The 22,500-nt window shown below is 46.1% G+C and overlaps 1 protein-coding gene across 1 annotated transcript in view; it reads left to right on the top strand.

Moving 5' to 3' along the window:
• Nucleotides 1–22,500, top strand: part of LOC139756084 (TOG array regulator of axonemal microtubules protein 1) — a 269,423-nt gene that overhangs the window by 183,541 nt on the left and 63,382 nt on the right. The window contains 4 exon segments of the mRNA XM_071675112.1: nucleotides 3,100–3,174; nucleotides 9,585–9,707; nucleotides 15,134–15,474; nucleotides 16,148–16,254. Coding sequence (XP_071531213.1) covers nucleotides 3,100–3,174; nucleotides 9,585–9,707; nucleotides 15,134–15,474; nucleotides 16,148–16,254 — 646 coding nt within the window.

Here is a 22,500-nt window from a genome sequence, read left to right as displayed (position 1 = left end):
CAGGTCTATAGACACCAGAGGATCTCACGAGAGTCAGGTCTATAGACACCTGAGGATCTCATGAGAGTCAGGTCTATAGACACCTGGGGATCTCATGAGAGTCAGGTCTATAGACACCCGAGGATCTCATGTGAGTCAGGTCTATAGACACCCGAGGATCTCATGTGAGTCAGGTCTATAGACACCCGAGGATCTCATGAGAGTCAGGTCTATAGACACCTGAGGATCTCATGAGAGTCAGGTCTATAGACACCAGAGGATCTCACGAGAGTCAGGTCTATAGACACCTGAGGATCTCATGAGAGTCAGGTCTCTATAGACACCTGAGGATCTCATGAGAGTCAGGTCTATAGACACCAGAGGATCTCATGAGAGTCAGGTCTATAGACACCTGAGGATCTCATGTGAGTCAGGTCTATAGACACCAGAGGATCTCATGAGAGTCAGGTCTATAGACACCTGAGGATCTCATGAGAGTCAGGTCTACATGTACACTCATCTACACTTACACTCATACACTATTTCACACAGTACGTTCGCACCTTTATACTTAGAGACTAACTTTCGAAAGTATGGGGTTTAGTCCTGCTTGTATGTGGTCCTGATGATGGACGGTGTGACGGACGTGAGCGTCACCTGTGTGACGGACATGAGCGTCACCTGCGCACCGTAACGTGTTGCTGGTCGTCCCCCCCCCCCCCCCCCCCACTTTATAGCATTGTAGACAGTGTTACCATCATCAGACTTGTAAGGCTTGATGTAGTACGTGACTGGCCACTGTGTTTAGGAGGACTTTGACCACCACTCGGTACGACTCTTGGGTCGTCGTGTACCGTCGTGCTCAAGGGTCGTCGTGTACCGTCGTGCTCAAGGGTCGTCGTGTAACCGTCGTGCTCAAGGGTCGTCGTGTACCGTCGTGCTCAAGGGTCGTCGTGTAACCGTCGTGCTCAAGGGTCGTCGTGTACCGTCGTGCTCAAGGGTCGTCGTGTACCGTCGTGCTGGAAGGTCGTCGTGTACCGTCGTGCTCAAGGGTCGTCGTGTACCTGCTTGCTCAATAGTTCATTCACAATATTCCTTTTTTGAGATATTTGGTATACGAATATTCGATATTTTGTGTGAGCAGGTTGGAGGCGGGTCGTGTTTGAGGACGACCTTCGTGTTGTGGTGGACACAGTAGCCAGGCTCGTGTGGTGGAGACCAGAGTTAGTTCGCCTGGAGCTGCTTCCTTCACGTACCAGCTATTCAAAAGGGTCATGATTACGTGTGTGTGTGTGTGTGTGTGTGTGTGTGTGGTTGAGTGACTGGAGGGGACGAGGAGAAGAAAGAAATGATTTTAGACATGGAAGGATTGAAGTGAAAAAATGTTTTGAGTGCTTTTGGTGGGGTTTGGACATGCAGGAGGGTGAAAGACGTGCACGGGATAGAGTGAACTGAAGCGACGTGATGTACAGGGAGGGGGGGGGGGGTGGGAGTGGGGGATGTACTGTCAGTTGACTGAACCAGGAGCATATGTAGCGTCCACGGGAAAGCCATGGAGAGGTCTTTGTGGCCTGGATGTGGATAAGGAGCTGTGGTTTCGGTGCATTACACATGAAAATGAAAGAATGGACCCTGGGTAATATATGTATGTATATATATATATATATATATATATATATATATATATATATATATATATATATATATATATATGTATATATATATATATATATTAGTCTGTGTGTGTGTGTGTGTGTGTGTGTGTCTGTGTGTGTGTCTGTGTGTGTGCCAGGCAGCTACAGACGAGGGTGGCATGACCGCCTGGGTATCAGGAAGATTAATAGCTCAGCTGTATCGAACCAACACTACAATGGCTGTCACCTTCCCCTCCCTAGCCTCGATTGCTGATTTTTTTTCTTTTTTCTTCCTAAACATCTGGTTGCACGCACACATGGTTAGCCAGATCACACACACACACACACACACACACACACACACACACACACACACACGGCACTCCTGAGTTTTCTGGCTCTGACCCGGATGATCCTGGTGGAGCCATGGCGGCCTCCTCTCTCTCTCTCTCTCTCTCTCTCTCCTCTCTCTCTCTCTCTCTCTCTCTCTCTCTCTCTCTCTCTCTCTGTGTCTCCCCCCACTTCCGTTTCTTTACCGAGGGCGTGGCACACGTCTCGAGTTCCTGGACAAAGGGGGGTTGTGGTGGTGCCGTGTGTGGCCTGAAGCGTAGAGGGAAAAGGAGAAGGGAGGTGGACGTGGTTGAGTGTATGTATAGTGTGCGTGCGTGCACTGTGATGTGTGATGTCAGGCGGGCTGACGGCGTGTGTGTGTGTGTGTGTGTGTGTGTGTGTGTTGTACGCTGACGGCGAGGTCGTGTTTCGGTACATGGAGAGGAGGAACTGTGTGTGTACGTAGACTAACGTAGAAGATCTTCCTTTTTGGGGTGTGTGTGTGTGTGTGCGCGCATCGGGTCGTTGTTTAAAACGTTGGTTTCTGAGCGCTGTCTCGATTAGGGGGCAAGAAAAGCAAGCGGTCAAGTCTGCTCTGAGAGAGAGAGAGAGAGAGAGAGAGAGAGAGAGAGAGAGAGAGAGAGAGAGAGAGAGAGAGAGAGTCTATCTTTCGCTTGAGTCAGTCGGGTGTTCATACCCTGTCTCGTAGAAGGCCCAGTACATGCGCTTTCGTTCTCTTCCTTCCTCCTCCTCCTCCTCCTCCTCCTCCTCCTAGACTTGCTTTATATACGGGGGACAAGAGTCGAAATGGCAGGCGATCACGTAACACATAGTGGACGCGATACATTACACTTCTATACCGCCCGCTATCGCTCTGGGACGCGCAGGAGAACGGGCCCTGAGAATTCTGAGCCCCCATTTTCTGTGACAACAGAGTATGGTTTTCTATGATGTGTCACGGGGGGGGTAACTTAAGATAAACCTGTTCACGTGAAGACTGTTGTCCCCCCTTTGGTGTGCCACGGTAGAGGCGGCGGCGCCCCGCCGCCGCCCCATTACGTTGCTAGTGCCTGGGTATGCTGCCCGCTAGAGCCTCCACCCTCAGTAGGACCAGTTGGTGCCGTAGTGCATGACTGCATGACCTCTCCTCCCGCAGGCGGCTACCGTGGGGTCTACCTGGGCAAGCTGCGACAGGGCTCTTCCTATAGTCGTGGCATCACCATAGAGAAAGGTAAGTGCCTTCACTCCTCCTCTCATATATATATATATATATATATATATATATATATATATATATATATATATATATATATATATATATATATATATATATATATATATATGTGTGCTGTGAGAAAACCCACATGGAGAGGTGAAACACGAGATCGTGAGCGCTTTCGTGTATTAACACATCTTCCGAGTGGCAGTTACAGAATGAGAGGACCAGAGATGAATCTGTGAACTGTCCTCTGATGATGTGGTAATACCCGAAAGCGCTCACGATCTCGCGTTTCACCTCTCCATGTGGGTTTTCTCAGTATTTATAGAATCACTTGTCTAGTTATGATTTTGTGCATATATATATATATATATATATATATATATATATATATATATATATATATATATATATATATATATATATATATATATATTATTTCAGTAGCTGTTCGTGGTAGTAACAAAAGTAGAGTACATTTTCTTTCCCCATTATCATAGATGTTAGAAAACGTGTCAAAACGCTTTGTCACTCGTAGAGATCACCACTTCACACTTCTGTAAGAGAGTATGGTTGTGTCATGTATCGTAAGGGGGGGACCCCGCCAAATGCCTTCAAGTCTTCAGTTGTTCAGGTGCAGTTGAAGGACGATGGATCAGAGATCATGAGCAGTGACTATCTGTGTCCATCTTGGACGCTACGGTGTCTGGCACGACTCACTCATGTCATGTTCAGGGGGCAAGACTCCCACAGAAAATTATATGGTGATATGTGTGTTTTTTAACGTGTGTGTGTGTGTGTGTGTGTGTGTGGGTGTGTGTGTGTGTGTGTGTGTGAGTTAAGAAGGGAGGAGGGTGAGTGGTTCCTGGTGAAGGTAGGTAGGTCTGTGGTTCCCGGTGTAGGTAGGTCTGTAACGCAGATGTGGGATGTCGCCATGGTTGTTTGATCTGTTGATGGACGGGAAGGTAAGGGAGGTGAATGGAAGTGATGTCGCCATGGTTGTTTGATCCGTTGATGGACGGGAAGTTAAGAGAGGTGAATGGAAGTGATGTCGCCATGGTTGTTTGATCCGTTGATGGACGGGAAGTTAAGGGAGGTGAATGGAAGTGTCGTAGCCCACATGCAGGGTCTTTGGTAAGCTTGGGGTGAGGGGGGCCATGTTTGCTTACTGGTTACTTTGTTGTTTGCAGATGACACCACTGTGGTGATGGACTGCAGAGAGTAGCTCAGGGTACTGAGCGTTTGGAAAAAGGGAAAGTTAAGAGTGAATGTGAACAAAGAGCATTGAGGGGAACAGACAGGATGGTTTGGCGCTTAAGTTTAAACGCAAATGACCTGTAGGAAACTAGGTCCTTTAAGTACCTAGGACATGAGAGTGGATGTAAACAGGGACTCTGCAGTGAGCCACAGAGAGGGACCTAAGGTTCTGGATGCCCTGAAGAATGCGTGGAAGGTGGAGGGCAAAAGATAGGTATTTTTTGATGATATGTTACAAGGCCCGATGGTGTTGCATGGATGTGTCTTACGTCCTTAACGCTATAGAAGAGAAAGGAGGAGGGTGTGTGGACGTGTTGTTGATGAAATGCCTAAGGACAAACTTTGGCGTGAGGGGGGGTTGATCACGTAGGGCATGACGGCATGAGAGTGTCGTCTGGTTGAGAGAGAGCTGATACAGACTGTGTTGAAATGGTTGGGACACATGGAGAGGAGGAGTGACGCAAGATTGGCAAAGAGGATCTGTATGTATGTGTGTGTGTGTGTGTGTGTGTGTGTGTGTGTGTGTCAGAACCGGAGGGAGAAAGGGAGTGTTGGTTGGGCTCGCCTGTAGATGGCGGGCGCTGGTGGTTTCAGCTCGCTGTACGAGACAACCAGAGTGGACGTGTGCAAATGTGGCCGTTGTGGTTTACATACGATGCTGCGATGCCAAGGCGAGGGGTGAGCAGTTAGGGGATATAAAATGTAATGTTTCTTTGTCGTCGATTCAAGTAAGGTCGTTTATCATTCTGTCAAGAGTTGTATATTCTACTTTACCGGCCGAGGTTCATGTTGCTGGATATTTTTTTCCCCAGGGTGTCCCTTCCCATTCGACTTGCTTCCCTTCGAAAATGACCTTCATACAGACACCAGCCTCCACCTCTCTTACGATAATGCTTCCACCACTCTATACATACTTCACTCAGTTTCCCATACTTCACTCACTTTTCCTTCCCTCCTCACTCCAGCACTTTTCCTTTCTTCTCGCACCGAACACCTTTGCCTCTCTTGGATCGCCGCTGTCCCACACACATATCCAAATGGAGGGGCAGGAACCTGCTTGAATTGAACGGGGCAGAAAACCTAATATCTGCTACTCTGTCTATGTCATACATAACAGCACAGTTCAACCCTACATCGTTGAACAGGGCAGAAAACCTAATATCTGCTACTCTGTCTGTGTCATACATAACAGCACAGTTCAACCCTGCATCGTTAAAAAAAATATATATATATATATATATATATATATATATATATATATATATATATATATATATATATATACTGGGGATGTATAGGTGTCCCATGTATTTCCCCTCTGAGTCCCCTGTTTCATATCAACAGGGGATTTCTTTGCCCCAGTGTAGAGGACCGCTAACACGTCTGGAGGTGGCCTTTCTTCTCCGTGTCCTTTTAGCCACAGTGGAATCCAAAGCCTTCGTCTCTGATCCCACATCAGAGACGTGGAAGCTTTGACATGATGAGACATGAGATTAGTAATACTATTTTGAATGGGTAAAACCCCTTTATGGTAATACTATTTTGAATGGGTAAAACCCCTTTATGGTAATACATTGGACAATATGTACAGTATTTCTTTAAAAGAATATATATATATCTTATTGAGAGAGTGAAAACGTCCCAGGAATGATGGAAAGAGGCGGTTGTGTAAACTCAGAACCGACTTGGATTATGAGGGAAATTAATCTAATTGGCCCCTCCCAAAAAAAGATATATACAAGAAATTCAAGTTTATGGAAAACTGTGAAAATCGTCAAGGACTTGTTAAAATACAGTGGTAATGCAAAGAGGTTATAAGACAAAAGTAAAGGTGAATATATAAGAAGGATTTCTTCGTGAATGTTAAAGATAATCCTCAAGGAACTGTGCCATTACAGAGGAGACAGAGAAAGAACGTCAACTGGACAGACGAACCTCACATAACCAAACATGACGAAGTGATTGTTGACGTCAAGAAAATGACTTTCATACTAAAAAAAAAATACTTCCCACGTATTCCCTGCGTGTCGTAGAAGGCGACTAAAAAGGAAGGGAGCGGGGGGCTGGAAATCCTCCCCTCTCGTTTTTTTTTTTAATTTTCCAAAAGAAGGAACAGAGAAGAGGGCCAGGTGAGGATATTCCCTCAAAGGCCCAGTCCTCTGTTCTTAACGCTACGTCGCTATCGCGGGAAATGGCGAATAGTATGAAAAAAAAAAATATCTTTCATCTCTTTATATATAACGGAGGAAGAATCATATAGACCTCAACTGGGAAAAAAAAAAACGAGGGTTTGATGATGAAAAATGAACGATAGCGAAAATGAAGAGTTATGCTGAAATACATACGTCAATGAAAACCAGACAGGTCAACTGGCTCTGATAACCTAGCCCCATGGTTCTTGTAGGAGGTCAGGATGCAGCTGATATCATTCCGTAACGAATGTATTAACCAAATCATTAACGGTGGATAAGGTTACTCAAAGACTGGATGGAATTTGGCGAATATCACCCCTGTCAATAAGAGAGGAAACGGAGAAATGTATCATGAATTAATGTTGTACCTTCTGACAGATAGGTAGCAAAGGAGCAGTGAGACTCGAACTCCTTTTATCAGGATTTAATGCTCATCGTTATGACAGTTTTCTGCCTCAGGAAGATAATGACACAGGCTTGCCTCACGCGAAGTCTTTGCTCAATGTTGTTGGATCAGGTTCCCGGGCGCTGTGACGTGGCGCTCCCTGAATGGTTACTCCTCTTACTCCTGCTCGTATTGGACGCTCATAGTGGACCAAGCTCCGCCCTCCAGTCTGGCGGCCGCTGCAGCCAGCCCAAAACTGCCTCCTACTTTATCAAAGTTTTTTCCTCCAGTAAACTGTAGGCTGCTTCTACTCCCCTCCTCCTCCTCCTCAGTCTGTCAAAGCCTTTGTGTAGGTAGATATGTGCCTCACATGTGGGGAGAGTTGTCCTGCTTCCTCCACGTAAAGCACCATTGCGTTGGCCATTTCATGGTTTTTTCTCGTCATTCCTGTGTTTTCTGGTCCTTGTTCCAGCGCTTCAACTTCTCCGTCCCGCGTCTGTCCTGCTGCATCCGTTACATGGGATGTAGTATACCACACTTGCCTCTTGTTTAAAGCTTGTATCTCTGGTCTCTCCCAGTATCTCCTAACCTGCTCTTCTGTCTGCGGAGGCATAGCTGAGAAATCTCCTAATGAGCCTTGCTCCCCTGTTGCTTGAAACCACTAAGTATTTCCCCCTCAGGATATTGAATATCTGGCCGCTTCTTCCTATGGTTTTTGTGTGGGGGTCCAATCCACCGATGATGAGCCGTCCTCATACTTCCACCTTGCCTTACACAGGACACCTGTGCAGTTCACACTCCCTTCTCTCATCTCTTCCCTCTGCCAGTAATCTCTCTCCTTCCTCTCTCCTTCCAAGAGTCAGGTTAGCGAACACCCCAAACAGCTCATAATGATCCCCCTTGATTTTTTTTTTCTCCTCCTTTATTGACGAAGTTCATAATCATATCTCTTTAGCCGAAGTGGCTCCGACTGGGGCATGCTTATATACCCGTGTCCTCCCGCTAGCTTTAAGCGAGAAAATGTATACATGGCGTCTTTTTTGAGTGGGAAGAGTTCGATATTTTCCTTTTCCGCTGTTCCACTTTGTGCTTAGACGTTTAGCTACGAGGCACATCAAACGTCGTATCCCTAACCCTCTATGAGCGATCGTGCGACCTCCTAAATTGATAAATACTTTCCCTTTTCTTTTCTTTTTCAATTCCATAATTCTTTATATTTCAGTTAAGGCCCAGCCTTGATGTGGACTTCTGTCCATGACTGGAGCCTTCAATATATATATATATATATATATATATATATATATATATATATATATATATATATATATATATATGTGTGTGTGTGTGTGTGTGTGTGTGTGTGGCTATAGGAGTGGTATATCATGTGTGGATCAGGTTTTTGCTTTTAAGAATCAGTGTGAGAAATACTCAAGAGAAACAGAAGGATTTCTTTGAGGCGTTTATGGCTCTGAGGATGACGTGTTGATAGAGATGCCTTGAGGAAGGCGTTGCGAATATGTACGTTGTGGGAGGAAATCTACTATAAGCTGTGGTGAGCTTTTAAACGAAGAGAGTAGGACACATGGGCGAGTCGTAGGAGAGGAGAGTGAGTGGTTCCAGGTGATGGAGTTCGGTCTGCGGCCGTGTTGTGTGATGTCACCATGGCTGTTTATTCTGTTTATGGATTGGGTCGTGAGGGAGACGAATGACAGAGAGAGAGAGAGAGAGAGAGAGAGAGAGAGAGAGAGAGAGAGAGAGAGAGAGAGAGAGAGAGAGAATCACTGTCTGTGAGGACCAAAATGGGTAAGTTTGATGATGTAGTAGTCCTGACGGTGTTGTATGGATGCGAGGCGTCGACCTTACAAACAGAAATGATCAAAAACGGAAGAGGATGGATGTGTTGAATTGGAATGTGAGGACAGTATGTGACGTGAGGGAGGGTTGGTCGAACGTGAGATGGTAGGGCAGTAGAGAGGTGTGGTAGTAAGAGGAGCATGAATGAGAGAGTAGAAGAGGGTGTGCTGAAATGGTTTGGACGTATGGGGAGGATGAGTGAGGAGAGGTCTATTAAGAGGAGATACATGTCGTAAGTGGAGGGAATAAGGAAAAAGGGGTGAACTAAAGAGGATGGAGGAAGGATAAAGCGAAAGATGCTTGGAAGGTTCGCGGCCTGAACATGCAGGAGGGTGCGAGGCGTGGAAAGGATAGTGCGATGTGGTTCGCAGGGGACGACGTGGTTTGAATGGGCTGGACCAGGCGTACACGAAGCGGTCTTAGAGGACCCACGGGAAGTAGAGGCTATGAGGCTTGGCTGTGGGTAGGTAGAGGCCAGGGAAGGTCTATGAGGCTTGGCTGTGGGTGGGTAGAGGCCAGGGAAGGTCTATGAGGCGTGGCTGTGGGTGGGTAGAGGCCAGGGAAGGTCTATGAGGCTTGGCTGTGGGTGGGGTTGGGTAGAGACCAGCGGGAGTGGATGTGAACGAATGCAACCGTTCTGCGCATGTTCCCGGCGCACACACCTTGGTGTGTCCTCACCTCCCACGGGTCGGTCGTGTGTGCGGCGTCTAATCGCAGTGTCGTGTGCCCCACAGGATACTCCCTCCTGCCCAACAAGTATGGCGGCAGTGGACTGGGCAGCGCGCGAGGGGAGAGGCCCGGCAGCCGCTCCCCTTCCCTACACAGGAGGATCAACGCCCTGGCGCCCCTCGAGCAAGGTAGGGTACGCCTGGCCCGCTCTCAACCTCCCGCACCGTCATACCTCTCTACCTCACCAGCATCTGCCATTGCCTCTCCTCAGCTTCTAGAAATGCACTTTATATATATATATATATATATATATATATATATATATATATATATATATATATATATATATATATATATATATATATATGTTTATATATATATATGTTTATATATGTATATGTATATATATATATATATATATATATATATATATATATATATATATATATATATATATATATATATATATATATATATTCTTTCTTTCTTTTAAACTATTCGCCATTTCCCGCGTTAGCGAGGTAGCGCTAAGAACAGAGAACTGGGCCTTTTTTGGAATATCCTCAACTGGCCCCCTCTGTTCCTTCTTTTGGAAAATTAAAAAAAAAAAAAAAAAACGAGAGGGGAGGATTTCCAGCCCCCCGCTCCCTCCCCTTTTAGTCGCCTTCTACGACACGCAGGGAATACGTGGGAAGTATTCTTAATCCCCTATCCCCAGGGATATATATATATATATATATATATATATATATATATATATATATATATATATATATATATATATATATATATATATATATCCTTATCTTTATCAACGCTTCTTCCTCCCTTGATTTATCATTTACGATCATATCTATTTCATTTGTTAGTATGATGACACACACACACACACACACACACACACACACACTGTAGATATCTCCTGAAGCCTTGACTCCTAATGGAAGCTTCGATCCCGCCTCGATCTCGTTACGAAGCCTCGGCTCCGGCTATGATACCTCGACTCACGCTGTGAAGCCTCGACTCCCGTGTCACAGCAGCACAGCCACGGCTCGATCGAACCATCTCTCGTTGTGTGCTTTGCTGTGTGCACACGATAGCCACACGCTGGTTTCAGGGCGGGGATAGAGAGAGAGAGAGAGAGAGAGAGAGAGAGAGAGAGAGAGAGAGAGAGAGAGAGAGAGAGAGCGTAGCGAAGCCGCTTCGTTTGTCGTAGTTTTTTGACCCCACAACCCAACCCTGGGCCCAGGGCTGGAGACGCAGGACAGATAAGACCGTCGTCATCAACTCAGCTCTGGTTGGTGGAAGGTGGCGCATCACCAGTGACATCCCGTGTTACCACGTGACATCCCGTGTTAACACGTGACATCCCGTGTTAACACGTGACATCCCGTGTTACCACGTGACATCCCGTGTTACCACGTGACATCCCGTGTTGCCACGTGACATCCCGTGTTACCACGTGACATCCCGTGTTACCACGTGACATCCCGTGTTGCCACGTGACATCCCGTGTTACCACGTGACATCCCGTGTTACCACGTGACATCCCGTGTTGCCACGTGACATCCCGTGTTGCCACGTGACATCCCGTGTTACCACGTGACATCCCGTGTTACCACGTGACATCCCGTGTTACCACGTGACATCCCGTGTTGCCACGTGACATCCCGTGTTACCACGTGACATCCCGTGTTAACACGTGACATCCCGTGTTACCACGTGACATCCCGTGTTGCCACGTGACATCCCGTGTTACCACGTGACATCCCGTGTTACCACGTGACATCCCGTGTTACCACGTGACATCCCGTGTTGCCACGTGACATCTCGTGTTGCCACGTGACATCCCGTGTTACCACGCGACATCCCGTGTGACCGACATCCCGTGTTACCACGTGACTCTCGTATTCCTGTTGTATGTAGTCTTGTGTTGTGTGTGTGTGTGTGTTTCTCAACACCCTTCAACGGCAGCTCTGGCTCTCTCAATGTGTGTGTGTGTGTGTGTGTGTGTGTGTGTGTGTGTGTGTGTGTGTGTGTGTCAACACCCTCCTACGGCAGGTCTGGCCCTCTCAAAGACCCCTCGTCGATTCCCAGGACTGTAGCAAGGTCCAGCAGCACCACCACCTCCTCCACCTCCACCACCCGCCCGCCCACACAGAGCAGACATCTCACGGGCGGGCGGGTGGGTGTGTGGTAATACTATAGACTGCCTTTACCCCTGTGTGTGTGTGTGTGTGTGTGTGTGTGTGTGTGTGTGGGATGGTATACTGAGGGGAGCGTTTCGCAGTCACCTCATCTTTGATCCAGACACGTTTATCCTCGTAATTCTCTCTCTCTCTCTCTCTCTCTCTCTCTCTCTCTCTCTCTCTCTCTCTCTCTCTCTCTCTCTCTCTCTCTCTCTCTGTCTCTCTCTCTCTCTCTCTCTCTCTCTCAGTGCTCAAGGGTCGTATCGTCGTACTCAAGGGTCGTATCGTCGTGCTGAAGGGTCGAACCGTCGTACTCAAGGGTCGTATCGTCGTACTCGAGGGTCGTATCGTCGTACTCAAGAGTCGTACCGTCGTACTCAAGGATCGTATCGTCGTGCTGAAGGGTCGAGCCGTCGTACTCAAGGGTCGTATCGTCGTACTCGAGGGTCGTATCGTCGTACTCAAGAGTCGTACCGTCGTACTCAAGGGTCGTACCATCTTGCATAAGGGTCGTAAAGTCAAGTTCAATGCTGCCAAATGTGAAGACAAGGCCCTTGTACCACCACCATACCCTCCACCCTGGCAGCATCACACCATACCAGACATGACATGGTCTCTGTTTGATCAAAGACACTCGCCTCCTGCACGCTCACTGCTTAATTAAGGTCAATATACATATTTGGTTTTGACGTCAGGTAATATTACTACACAAACCATCACATCATTATATAAATATTAGCACTATTCTTCAAGCAGTAGGAGGGAGGAGTGTTTAAACCTCTGGTTATTTAGTTTCCCTTTGAATCGTTTTCTGTAAACCGAAAGTAAATAAAGAAAACGGACTTCATCCATCGGCTCCAGAAACTATTTCTGTTTCGTCGGGGTTATAATGTGGCGCGCCCTCAGTGTAGGACAGCAGCGACTGAAGACGAGGGGGTAACCCTAAAAGTTTATAATCTTTAAAGAGTCCACAAGGATATGTGTCGTTAGAAGTGGTCAGCACTTCGTCCCATAAGGGTAAACTGTCCTCAACAACTGTATCTGCCAGTATACACTTTGGTTGCCCCTTTTACATGTATTAAAGTGGACGTTTCCTAACTCAAAGGACATTGTGCTGATTTACAATACACGTCACTTGCTGTTGTCAAAAAAAAAATTTAACTAACTGACCCTGTATTTATTGCATGCGGAGGATATATATATATATATATATATATATATATATATATATATATATATATATATATATATATATATATATATATATATATATATATTATCCCTGGGGATAGGGGAGAAAGAATACTTCCCACGTATTCCCTGCGTGTCGTAGAAGGCGACTAAAAGGGAAGGGAGCGGGGGGCTGGAAATCCTCCCCTCTCGTTTTTTTTTTTTTTTTTTTTTTTTTTTTTTTTTTTAATTTTCCAAAAGAAGGAACAGAGAAGGGGGCCAGGTGAGGATATTCCCTCAAAGGCCCAGTCCTCTGTTCTTAACGCTACCTCGCTATCGCGGGAAATGGCGAATAGTATGAAAAAAAAAAAATACATATATATATATATATATATAACATTTATGGATCTGGAGAAGGCATATGATAGAGTTGTTAGAGATGCTCTGTGGAAGGTATTAAGAATATATGGTGTGGGAGGCAAATTGTTAGAAGCAGTGAAAAGTTTTTATCGAGGATGTAAGGCATGTGTACGTGTAGGAAGAGAGGAAAGTGATTGGTTCTCAGTGAATGTAGGTTTGCGGCAAGGGTGTGTGATGTCTCCATGGTTGTTTAATTTGTTTATGGATGGGGTTGTTAGGGAGGTGAATGCAAGATTCTGGAAAGAGGGGCAAGTATGAAGTCTGTCGTGGATGAGAGACCTTGGGAAGTGAGTCAGTTGTTGTTCGCTGATGATACAGCGCTGGTGGCTGATTCATGTGAGAAACTGCAGAAGCTGGTGACTGAGTTTGGTAAAGTGTGTGAAAGAAGAAAGTTAAGAGTAAATGTGAATAAGAGTAAGGTTATTAGGTACAGTAGGGTTGAGGGTCAAGTCAATTGGGAGGTAAGTTTGAATGGAGAAAAACTGGAGGAAGTAAAGTGTTTTAGATATCTGGGAGTGGGTCTGGCAGTGGATGGAACCATGGAAGCGGAAGTGGATCATAGGGTGGGGGAGGGGGCGAAAATCCTGGGAGCCTTGAAGAATGTGTGGAAGTCGAGAACATTATCTCGGAAAGCAAAAATGGGTATGTTTGAAGGAATAGTGGTTCCAACAATGTTGTATGGTTGCGAGGCGTGGGCTATGGATAGAGTTGTGCGCAGGAGGATGGATGTGCTGGAAATGAGATGTTTGAGGACAATGTGTGGTGTGAGGTGGTTTGATCGAGTAAGTAACGTAAGGGTAAGAGAGATGTGTGGAAATAAAAAGAGCGTGGTTGAGAGAGCAGAAGAGGGTGTTTTGAAATGGTTTGGGCACATGGAGAGAATGAGTGAGGAAAGATTGACCAAGAGGATATATGTGTCGGAGGTGGAGGGAACGAGGAGAAGTGGGAGACCAAATTGGAGGTGGAAAGATGGAGTGAAAAAGATTTTGAGTGATCGGGGCCTGAACATGCAGGAGGGTGAAAGGAGGGCAAGGAATAGAGTGAATTGGATCGATGTGGTATACCGGGGTTGACGTGCTGTCAGTGGATTGAATCAGGGCATGTGAAGCGTCTGGTGTAAACCATGGAAAGCTGTGTAGGTATGTATATTTGCGTGTGTGGACGTATGTATATACATGTGTATGGGGGTGGGTTGGGCCATTTCTTTCGTCTGTTTCCTTGCGCTACCTCGCAAACGCGGGAGACAGCGACAAAGCAATATATATATATATATATATATATATATATATATATATATATATATAAGGAACCTAGTTTTAAGTTTGGTACATTATTTTAAGCCTTGGACGTTATGTATATCCATATCAGTCGGGTAATAATGATAACCTTGTTCTCCGTGTCACATCTTCTTTACTCTTATTTACTTTAATTGATGACTTGGGCGGGTCCCTTTGTCTTTATTACTGCCTCTACTGCAAATAATTATGATAATAAATGATAATTTTGAATTATCCGTCGCCAAAGACTGTAAATTTACACGAAAACATATAAACAGTATATTTTGTTACAGGTATTGAAAAGGAATAGAATTAAATAGTCTGTACGTGTGAGTGTAGTGGCTGTCTGTGGTTACGTAATTAATCTTTGTCCTTGTTAACTGCACTGGCTCTCACTCTACATACAACTTGGTATCGAATCAGTAAAATTGCTATTGTGCCATCATTATAAATTTGGTAAATTCTGTTCTTTTAGAAATTGTCTTCGTTATTGGTTTTCGATGAGTTTCTACTAAGACATTTCTGTGTCGTCTTGGGCCTGGGTGTGTGTGTGTGCAGGTGACGGGTTGATAACCGTGTCTCGAGCCGGATCGACCCGGAGCGTCATCCCGCCCTTATCGGCGGTGTCCCGACGCTCACTGAGACTCAGCGGGAAGCACGACACCCTCTCCGACCCCGAGGACGATGAGGACAAGTCGGAGTATTGCTACGAGGAGGACGAAGAAACGGAGATCGAGGAGGAAGAAGTGGAGGTGGAGGACGAGGAAGAGGAAGAGGAGGAGGTGCTGGTGGAGGGAGACGTCTCGTCTCGCCCCAAAAGCTCGGCCACGACGCGGGATAGTGGCATCTCCGTTTTCTCTGCTTCCAACGACGGCGAGGCGCCTACAGAAAACGGACAGGTAAATTTCATCCCAGACTCGTGAAAATATGAAGGTTAATAGTAATTTTTTTTTTTTTTGCGAATTGAAGTTAGATATGCAGGTTCTTGATTAAAAACTCTAGTTACACGATCTAAATGGTTAACTCTCCTTTAAATCTCATACCTCAGCACAGTTAATGTATATGTTCAACTGGTGACATCTTGCAGCCAGGGGTGTGTGTGTATATATATATTGATTTATTCATATTTTCTTATTTTGGGTAAACTATCGATCGGTTTTCTCTAAATGTTACTCAAGTATCCCGATGACCTTAATCTGCTACAGACATGTTGGTTTGTAGTGCTAATATGCAGGTGTTATGTATGATGTATTGATACAGAAACATTTCCCTCTTGTGTTGCTGTCGCCATGAAATCTTAATGTATTTTTCTTTTTGTATTATTTGAAATCTTGTAAATCAATTTACATTTTCTAAGAGACGGCAGATCAATTGGCCTCGCCATCCATTCACGCGCAAGTTAGAGATAAATCCTAAGAATTACGTACAAAAATGTCTAATTATCTTCATTATCAGTCTGGATAATTTGATATTGATACTTATTGACATTTATTAATTATTTTTTTTTTCTCGTAGCATAGTGAGACGACGGGGAAGGAGTGATTTTAAGAATTTATTTTTGCGTGCCTACAGGAGGAGACGAGAGAGATGGCGAGAGGAGCGAGGGACGCCCGGAGAACCATCCAGAACAAAGGCTCCTCCTCCTCCTCCTCCTCGCTCTCCTCCGTCGACGACTTCGGGTGAGTACCATACCTCCTCACCACCACCTCGGGTGAGTACCATACCTCCTCACCACCACCTCGGGTGAGTACCATACCTCCTCACCACCACCTCGGGTGAGTACCTTACCTCCTCACCACCACCTCGGGTGAGTACCTTACCTCCTCACCACCACCTCGGGTGAGTGCCATACCTCCTCACCACCACCTCGGGTGAGTACCATACCTCCTCACCACCACCTCGGGTGAGTACCTTACCTCCTCACCACCACCTCGGGTGAGTACCTTACCTCCTCACCACCACCTCGGGTGAGTACCATACCTCCTCACCACCACCTCGGGTGAGTACCATACCTCCTCACCACCACCTCGGGTGAGTACCATACCTCCTCACCACCACCTCGGGTGAGTGCCATACCTCCTCACCACCACCTCGGGTGAGTACCATACCTCCTCACCACCACCTCGGGTGAGTACCATACCTCCTCACCACCACCTCGGGTGAGTACCTTACCTCCTCACCACCACCTCGGGTGAGTACCATACCTCCTCACCACCACCTCGGGTGAGTACCATACCTCCTCACCACCACCTCGGGTGAGTACCTTACCTCCTCACCACCACCTCGGGTGAGTACCTTACCTCCTCACCACCACCTCGGGTGAGTACCATACCTCCTTACCACCACCTCGGGTGAGTACCATACCTCCTCACCACCACCTCGGGTGAGTACCATACCTCCTCACCACCACCTCGGGTGAGTACCATACCTCCTCACCACCACCTCGGGTGAGTACCATACCTCCTCACCACCACCTCGGGTGAGTACCATACCTCCTCACCACCACCTCGGGTGAGTACCTTACCTCCTCACCACCACCTCGGGTGAGTGCCATACCTCCTCACCACCACCTCGGGTGAGTACCATACCTCCTCACCACCACCTCGGGTGAGTACCATACCTCCTCACCACCACCTCGGGTGAGTACCTTACCTCCTCACCACCACCTCGGGTGAGTACCATACCTCCTCACCACCACCTCGGGTGAGTACCATACCTCCTCACCACCACCTCGGGTGAGTACCATACCTCCTCACCACCACCTCGGGTGAGTACCTTACCTCCTCACCACCTGGGTTAGGTTAGGTTAGGTCAAGTTAGGTTAGTTAACTTTATCTAACTGAAGCTACTTTAGTTTACAAAGAAACTTAAACCACAACAGACCAATGGGCCCTTCTGGGGCTGTTTGTGATAGATAGATAGATAGATAGATAGATAGATAGATAGAAATTCATAGATTAATGTGGTGAAGATAATAACCAGCAAGTTGTCTTTGTGACTTTGGAGGCGCAAATAAAGTAAGTCGTGGACTTGAAGAGAAGTATTTACCAAGTCTACTTTAAGCTTAAACTTGTCTGTAGTTCTACCCATCCCAATTGCCAAATGGTTCCATACGTTAACACTCCTATTGAAGAAAAATATACTTTGTGCCTTATTAGAGGTAGAAATAATTTGCTCATGGGTTTATATCCATTACCGAGAGTGAAATCAGACGAATCGAGTCTTAAGTAACTTTGATGGTTTTGTATAGTAGTGTTAGATCACCTCTTAACCCTCTCTTTTGTAAGGTAAATGGAGTCAAGTCGCTTGATATAGATTCAGGTCGCTTAATGTGCTCTCGTAGGATTTGTGTCTCAGTCCTCAGGGGAATTCTCTTGGTACCTCGACCCTACCCACGTTAATTTTTTTTCTTTTTTTTTTTAAGGTAGGGTGACCAAAATTGAACACAGGTGTTCAAAAGATGGGAAAGAATCAGTGAAATATAAAGTTTAAGGAGGATGATTTCTCCTGGACTTATTAAGATTCGAAGACCGTGCCTATGAATCCAAGAATTTTGTTCTGTGTTTTCACTGCTCCCGTGCACTGCTCACTTGGCTCTAGCTCCTTTTCTACGTTAATCTTTTCGCCATTCATCAGAATCCATACTGTGACTTGTCTTTGTTTTTTCTTTTCTTTTCTACCGATCTGTAGAGCTTTGGTGGAGGGAACAAGAAGTGGGGGAGACCGAAAAGGAGTATGGAAGGTTGGAGTGTAAGATGCTGTGGGGACTCGGGGCCTGAACATGCAAGAGGGTGCGAGACGTGCACGGGATAGAACAGATTGGAGCGATGTCTTATACAGAGGGCGACGTGCTGTCCCTGAACTGAACCACGGCAAATAAGGTGATCAGGGGAAACCATGAGAGGGTCTCTGGGGCCTTGGTGTGCATGGTAGGCACTGGTTTCGATGCATTTTTCTGGGCAGGTAAAGGGTAGATGTGAGAGAAACAAAAAGGCTGTTTTCTGTTCCTGTAGTTACCTCTACGCGAAAAACTGCGTGTGTGTGTGTATATATATATATATATATATATATATATATATATATATATATATATATATATATATATATATATATATATATATATTTTTAAACTTCGCCATTTCCCGCGTTAGCGAGGTAGCGTTAAGAACAGAAGACTGGGCCTTTTTTGGAATATCCTCACCTGGCCCCCTCTGTTCCTTCTTTTGGAAAATAAAAAAAAAAAAAGAGAGGGGAGGATTTCCAGCCCCCCGCTCCCTCCCCTTTTAGTCGCCTTCTACGACACGCAGGGAATACGTGGGAAGTATTCTTAATCCCCTATCCCCAGGGATAAATAAATATATATATATATTTCTTTCAAAATATTCGCTATTTCCCGCATTAGCGAGGTAGCGTCAAGAACAGAGGACTGGGCCTTTGAGGGAATATCCTCACCTGGCCCCCTTCTCTGTTCCTTTCTTTGGAAAATTAAAAAAAAACGAGAGGGGAGGATTTCCAGCCCCCCGCTCCCTCCCCTTTTAGTGGCCTTCTACGACACGCAGGGAATACGTGGGAAGTATTCTTTCTCCCCTATCCCCATGGATATATATATATATATATATATATATATATATATATATATATATATATATATATATATATATATATATATATATACTTCCACTTTACGTGGTTGTGTATCAAATAGTTTCCAAAGCCATGTCAAACGTTACACACTGGCACTAATAGGCAGGGAGCACGAGACGAGGATAAAACGACTGAAATTTAAGTGGTTGGATGACTGGTGGCAGCGCTGTTATGTGTTACGGCAGCCGAGGGACAACAGCCCCTCCTCCTCCTCCTCTTCCTCCTCCTCCTCTTCCTCCTCCTCCTCCTCGTCCACTGCCGTGTCGTGCCTCAGTAACAGTCACCCACTGGGAATGGTACGCCATCGGGTCACGTCATTTTGGGGGTTAGTTGGTGAGGTGACTGATTGTTATACGAGGTGACTGATTGTGTTATACGAGGTGACTGATTGTGTTATACGAGGTGACTGATTGCTATACGAGGTGACTGATTCTGCTATACCAGGTGACTGATTGTGTTATACGAGGTGACTGATTGTTATACGAGGTGACTGATTGTGCTATACCAGGTGACTGATTGTGTTATACGAGGTGACTGATTGCTATACGAGGTGACTGATTGTTATACGAGGTGACTGATTCTGCTATACCAGGTGACTGATTGTGTTATACGAGGTGACTGATTGCTATACGAGGTGACTGATTGTGCTATACCAGGTGACTGATTGTGTTATACGAGGTGACTGATTGCTATACGAGGTGACTGATTGTTATACGAGGTGACTGATTGTTATACGAGGTGACTGATTGTTGTACGAGGTGACTGATTGTTATACGAGGTGACTGATTGCTATACGAGGTGACTATACGAGGTGACTGATTGCTATACGAGGTGACTGATTGTTATACGAGGTGACTGATTGTTATACGAGGTGACTGATTGCTATATGAGGTGACTGATTGTTATACGAGGTGACTGATTGCTATACGAGGTGACTGATTGCTATACGAGGTGACTGATTATACGAGGTGACTGATTGTTGTACGAGGTGACTGATTGTGCTATACGAGGTGACTGATTGTTATACGAGGTGACTAATTGTGTTATACGAGGTGACTGATTGCTATACGAGGTGACTATACGAGGTGACTGATTGCTATACGAGGTGACTGATTGTTGTACGAGGTGACTGATTGCTATACGAGGTGACTGATTGCGTTATACGAGGTGACTGATTGTTATACGAGGTGACTGATTGCTATACGAGGTGACTGATTGCTATACGAGGTGACTGATTGTTATACGAAGTGACTGATTGCTATACGAGGTGACTGATTGTTGTACGAGGTGACTGATTGTGCTATACGAGGTGACTGATTGTTGTACGAGGTGACTGATTGTGCTATACGAGGTGACTGATTGCTATACGAGGTGACTGATTGTGCTATACGAGGTGACTGATTGTGTTATACGAGGTGACTGATTGTGTTATACGAGGTGACTAATTGTGTTATACGAGGTGACTGATTGCTATACGAGGTGACTGATTGCTATACGAGGTGACTAATTGTGTTATACGAGGTGACTGATTGCTATACGAGGTGACTGATTGTGCTATACGAGGTGACTGATTGTGTTATACGAGGTGACTGATTGTGCTATACGAGGTGACTGATTGTGTTATACGAGGTGACTGATTGTGTTATACGAGGTGACTGATTGCTATACGAGGTGACTGATTGTGTTATACGAGGTGACTAATTGTGTTATACGAGGTGACTGATTGTGTTATACGAGGTGACTGATTGTGTTATACGAGGTGACTGATTGCTATACGAGGTGACTGATTGCTATACGAGGTGACTGATTGTTGTACGAGGTGACTGATTGCTATACGAGGTGACTGATTGTGCTATACGAGGTGACTGATTGCTATACGAGGTGACTGATTGCTATACGAGGTGACTGATTGTGCTATACGAGGTGACTGATTGTGCTATACGAGGTGACTGATTGCTATACGAGGTGACTGATTGCTATACGAGGTGACTGATTGTGCTATACGAGGTGACTGATTGTGCTATACGAGGTGACTGATTGCTATACGAGGTGACTGATTGCTATACGAGGTGACTGATTGCTATACGAGGTGACTGATTGTGTTATACGAGGTGACTGATTGTGCTATACGAGGTGACTGATTGTGCTATACGAGGTGACTGATTGCTATACGAGGTGACTGATTGCTATACGAGGTGACTGATTGTTATACGAGGTGACTGATTGTTATACGAGGTGACTGATTGCTATACGAGGTGACTGATTGTGCTATGCGAGGTGACTGATTGTGCTATACGAGGTGACTGATTGTGTTATACGAGGAGACTGATTGCTATACGAGGTGACTGATTGCTATACGAGGTGACTGATTGTGTTATACGAGGTGACTGATTGTGCTATACGAGGTGACTGATTGTGCTATACGAGGTGACTGATTGCTATACGAGGTGACTGATTGCTATACGAGGTGACTGATTGTTATACGAGGTGACTGATTGTTATACGAGGTGACTGATTGCTATACGAGGTGACTGATTGTGCTATGCGAGGTGACTGATTGTGCTATACGAGGTGACTGATTGTGTTATACGAGGAGACTGATTGCTATACGAGGGGAGGGCGTCCCTGGGTTTTTGACGTGGGGTCAGAAGTCGTGGGGGAAGGGGGACAGATAGCTCCCCCCTTTTTTTCATAGGGGGTAAAGGGGGGAGGGGAAATAACTTCCCCCTCTTCCTCAGAGGGGTTAGGGGAGATTATTCCCCTTTTTTCCCTAAGGGGTTGGGGGAACAACTGACCCTCTTCCCCAGGGGTAGTGGGAGACAATGTCCCCTTTTCCCTAAGGGGATAGGGGGAAAAATAACTCCCCCTCTTCCCCAGGGGGAGTTGGGGGAACAACTTCCCCTCTTCCCCAGAGGGATTAAGGGGAGACCATTCCCCTTTTTCTCTAAGGGGTAGGAGAAACAACTCCCCCCCCTTCTTCCCCAGGGTTCAGACCACGATCCCTGAGGTCAGGTCAGAGACCCGCTGTACATACCACCCCTCCCCCAAGGGCCTGCCTCCCACGTCCCCACACACACACACACACACACACACACACAGACACACACACACCCTGGCCGTGACCAACCCCACGGGGTTTTTGGAGCTGCTGAGCGAGCGAGCAGTCCCCCAGGGCGGGTGTGGTGAACACGTCTGTCGGTGAGGGCGTTGCCCGGCCTGTCATTACCGGGAGCTCCTGCAGCGGAGCACACTCGCGAACTGCCTCCTGCCGGAGAGTCACC

The sequence above is a fragment of the Panulirus ornatus genome, chromosome 20 (assembly GCF_036320965.1).
Source record: "Panulirus ornatus isolate Po-2019 chromosome 20, ASM3632096v1, whole genome shotgun sequence".
NCBI lineage: Eukaryota > Metazoa > Arthropoda > Malacostraca > Decapoda > Palinuridae > Panulirus > Panulirus ornatus.
This window is presented reverse-complemented; position numbering and strand designations above follow the sequence as displayed.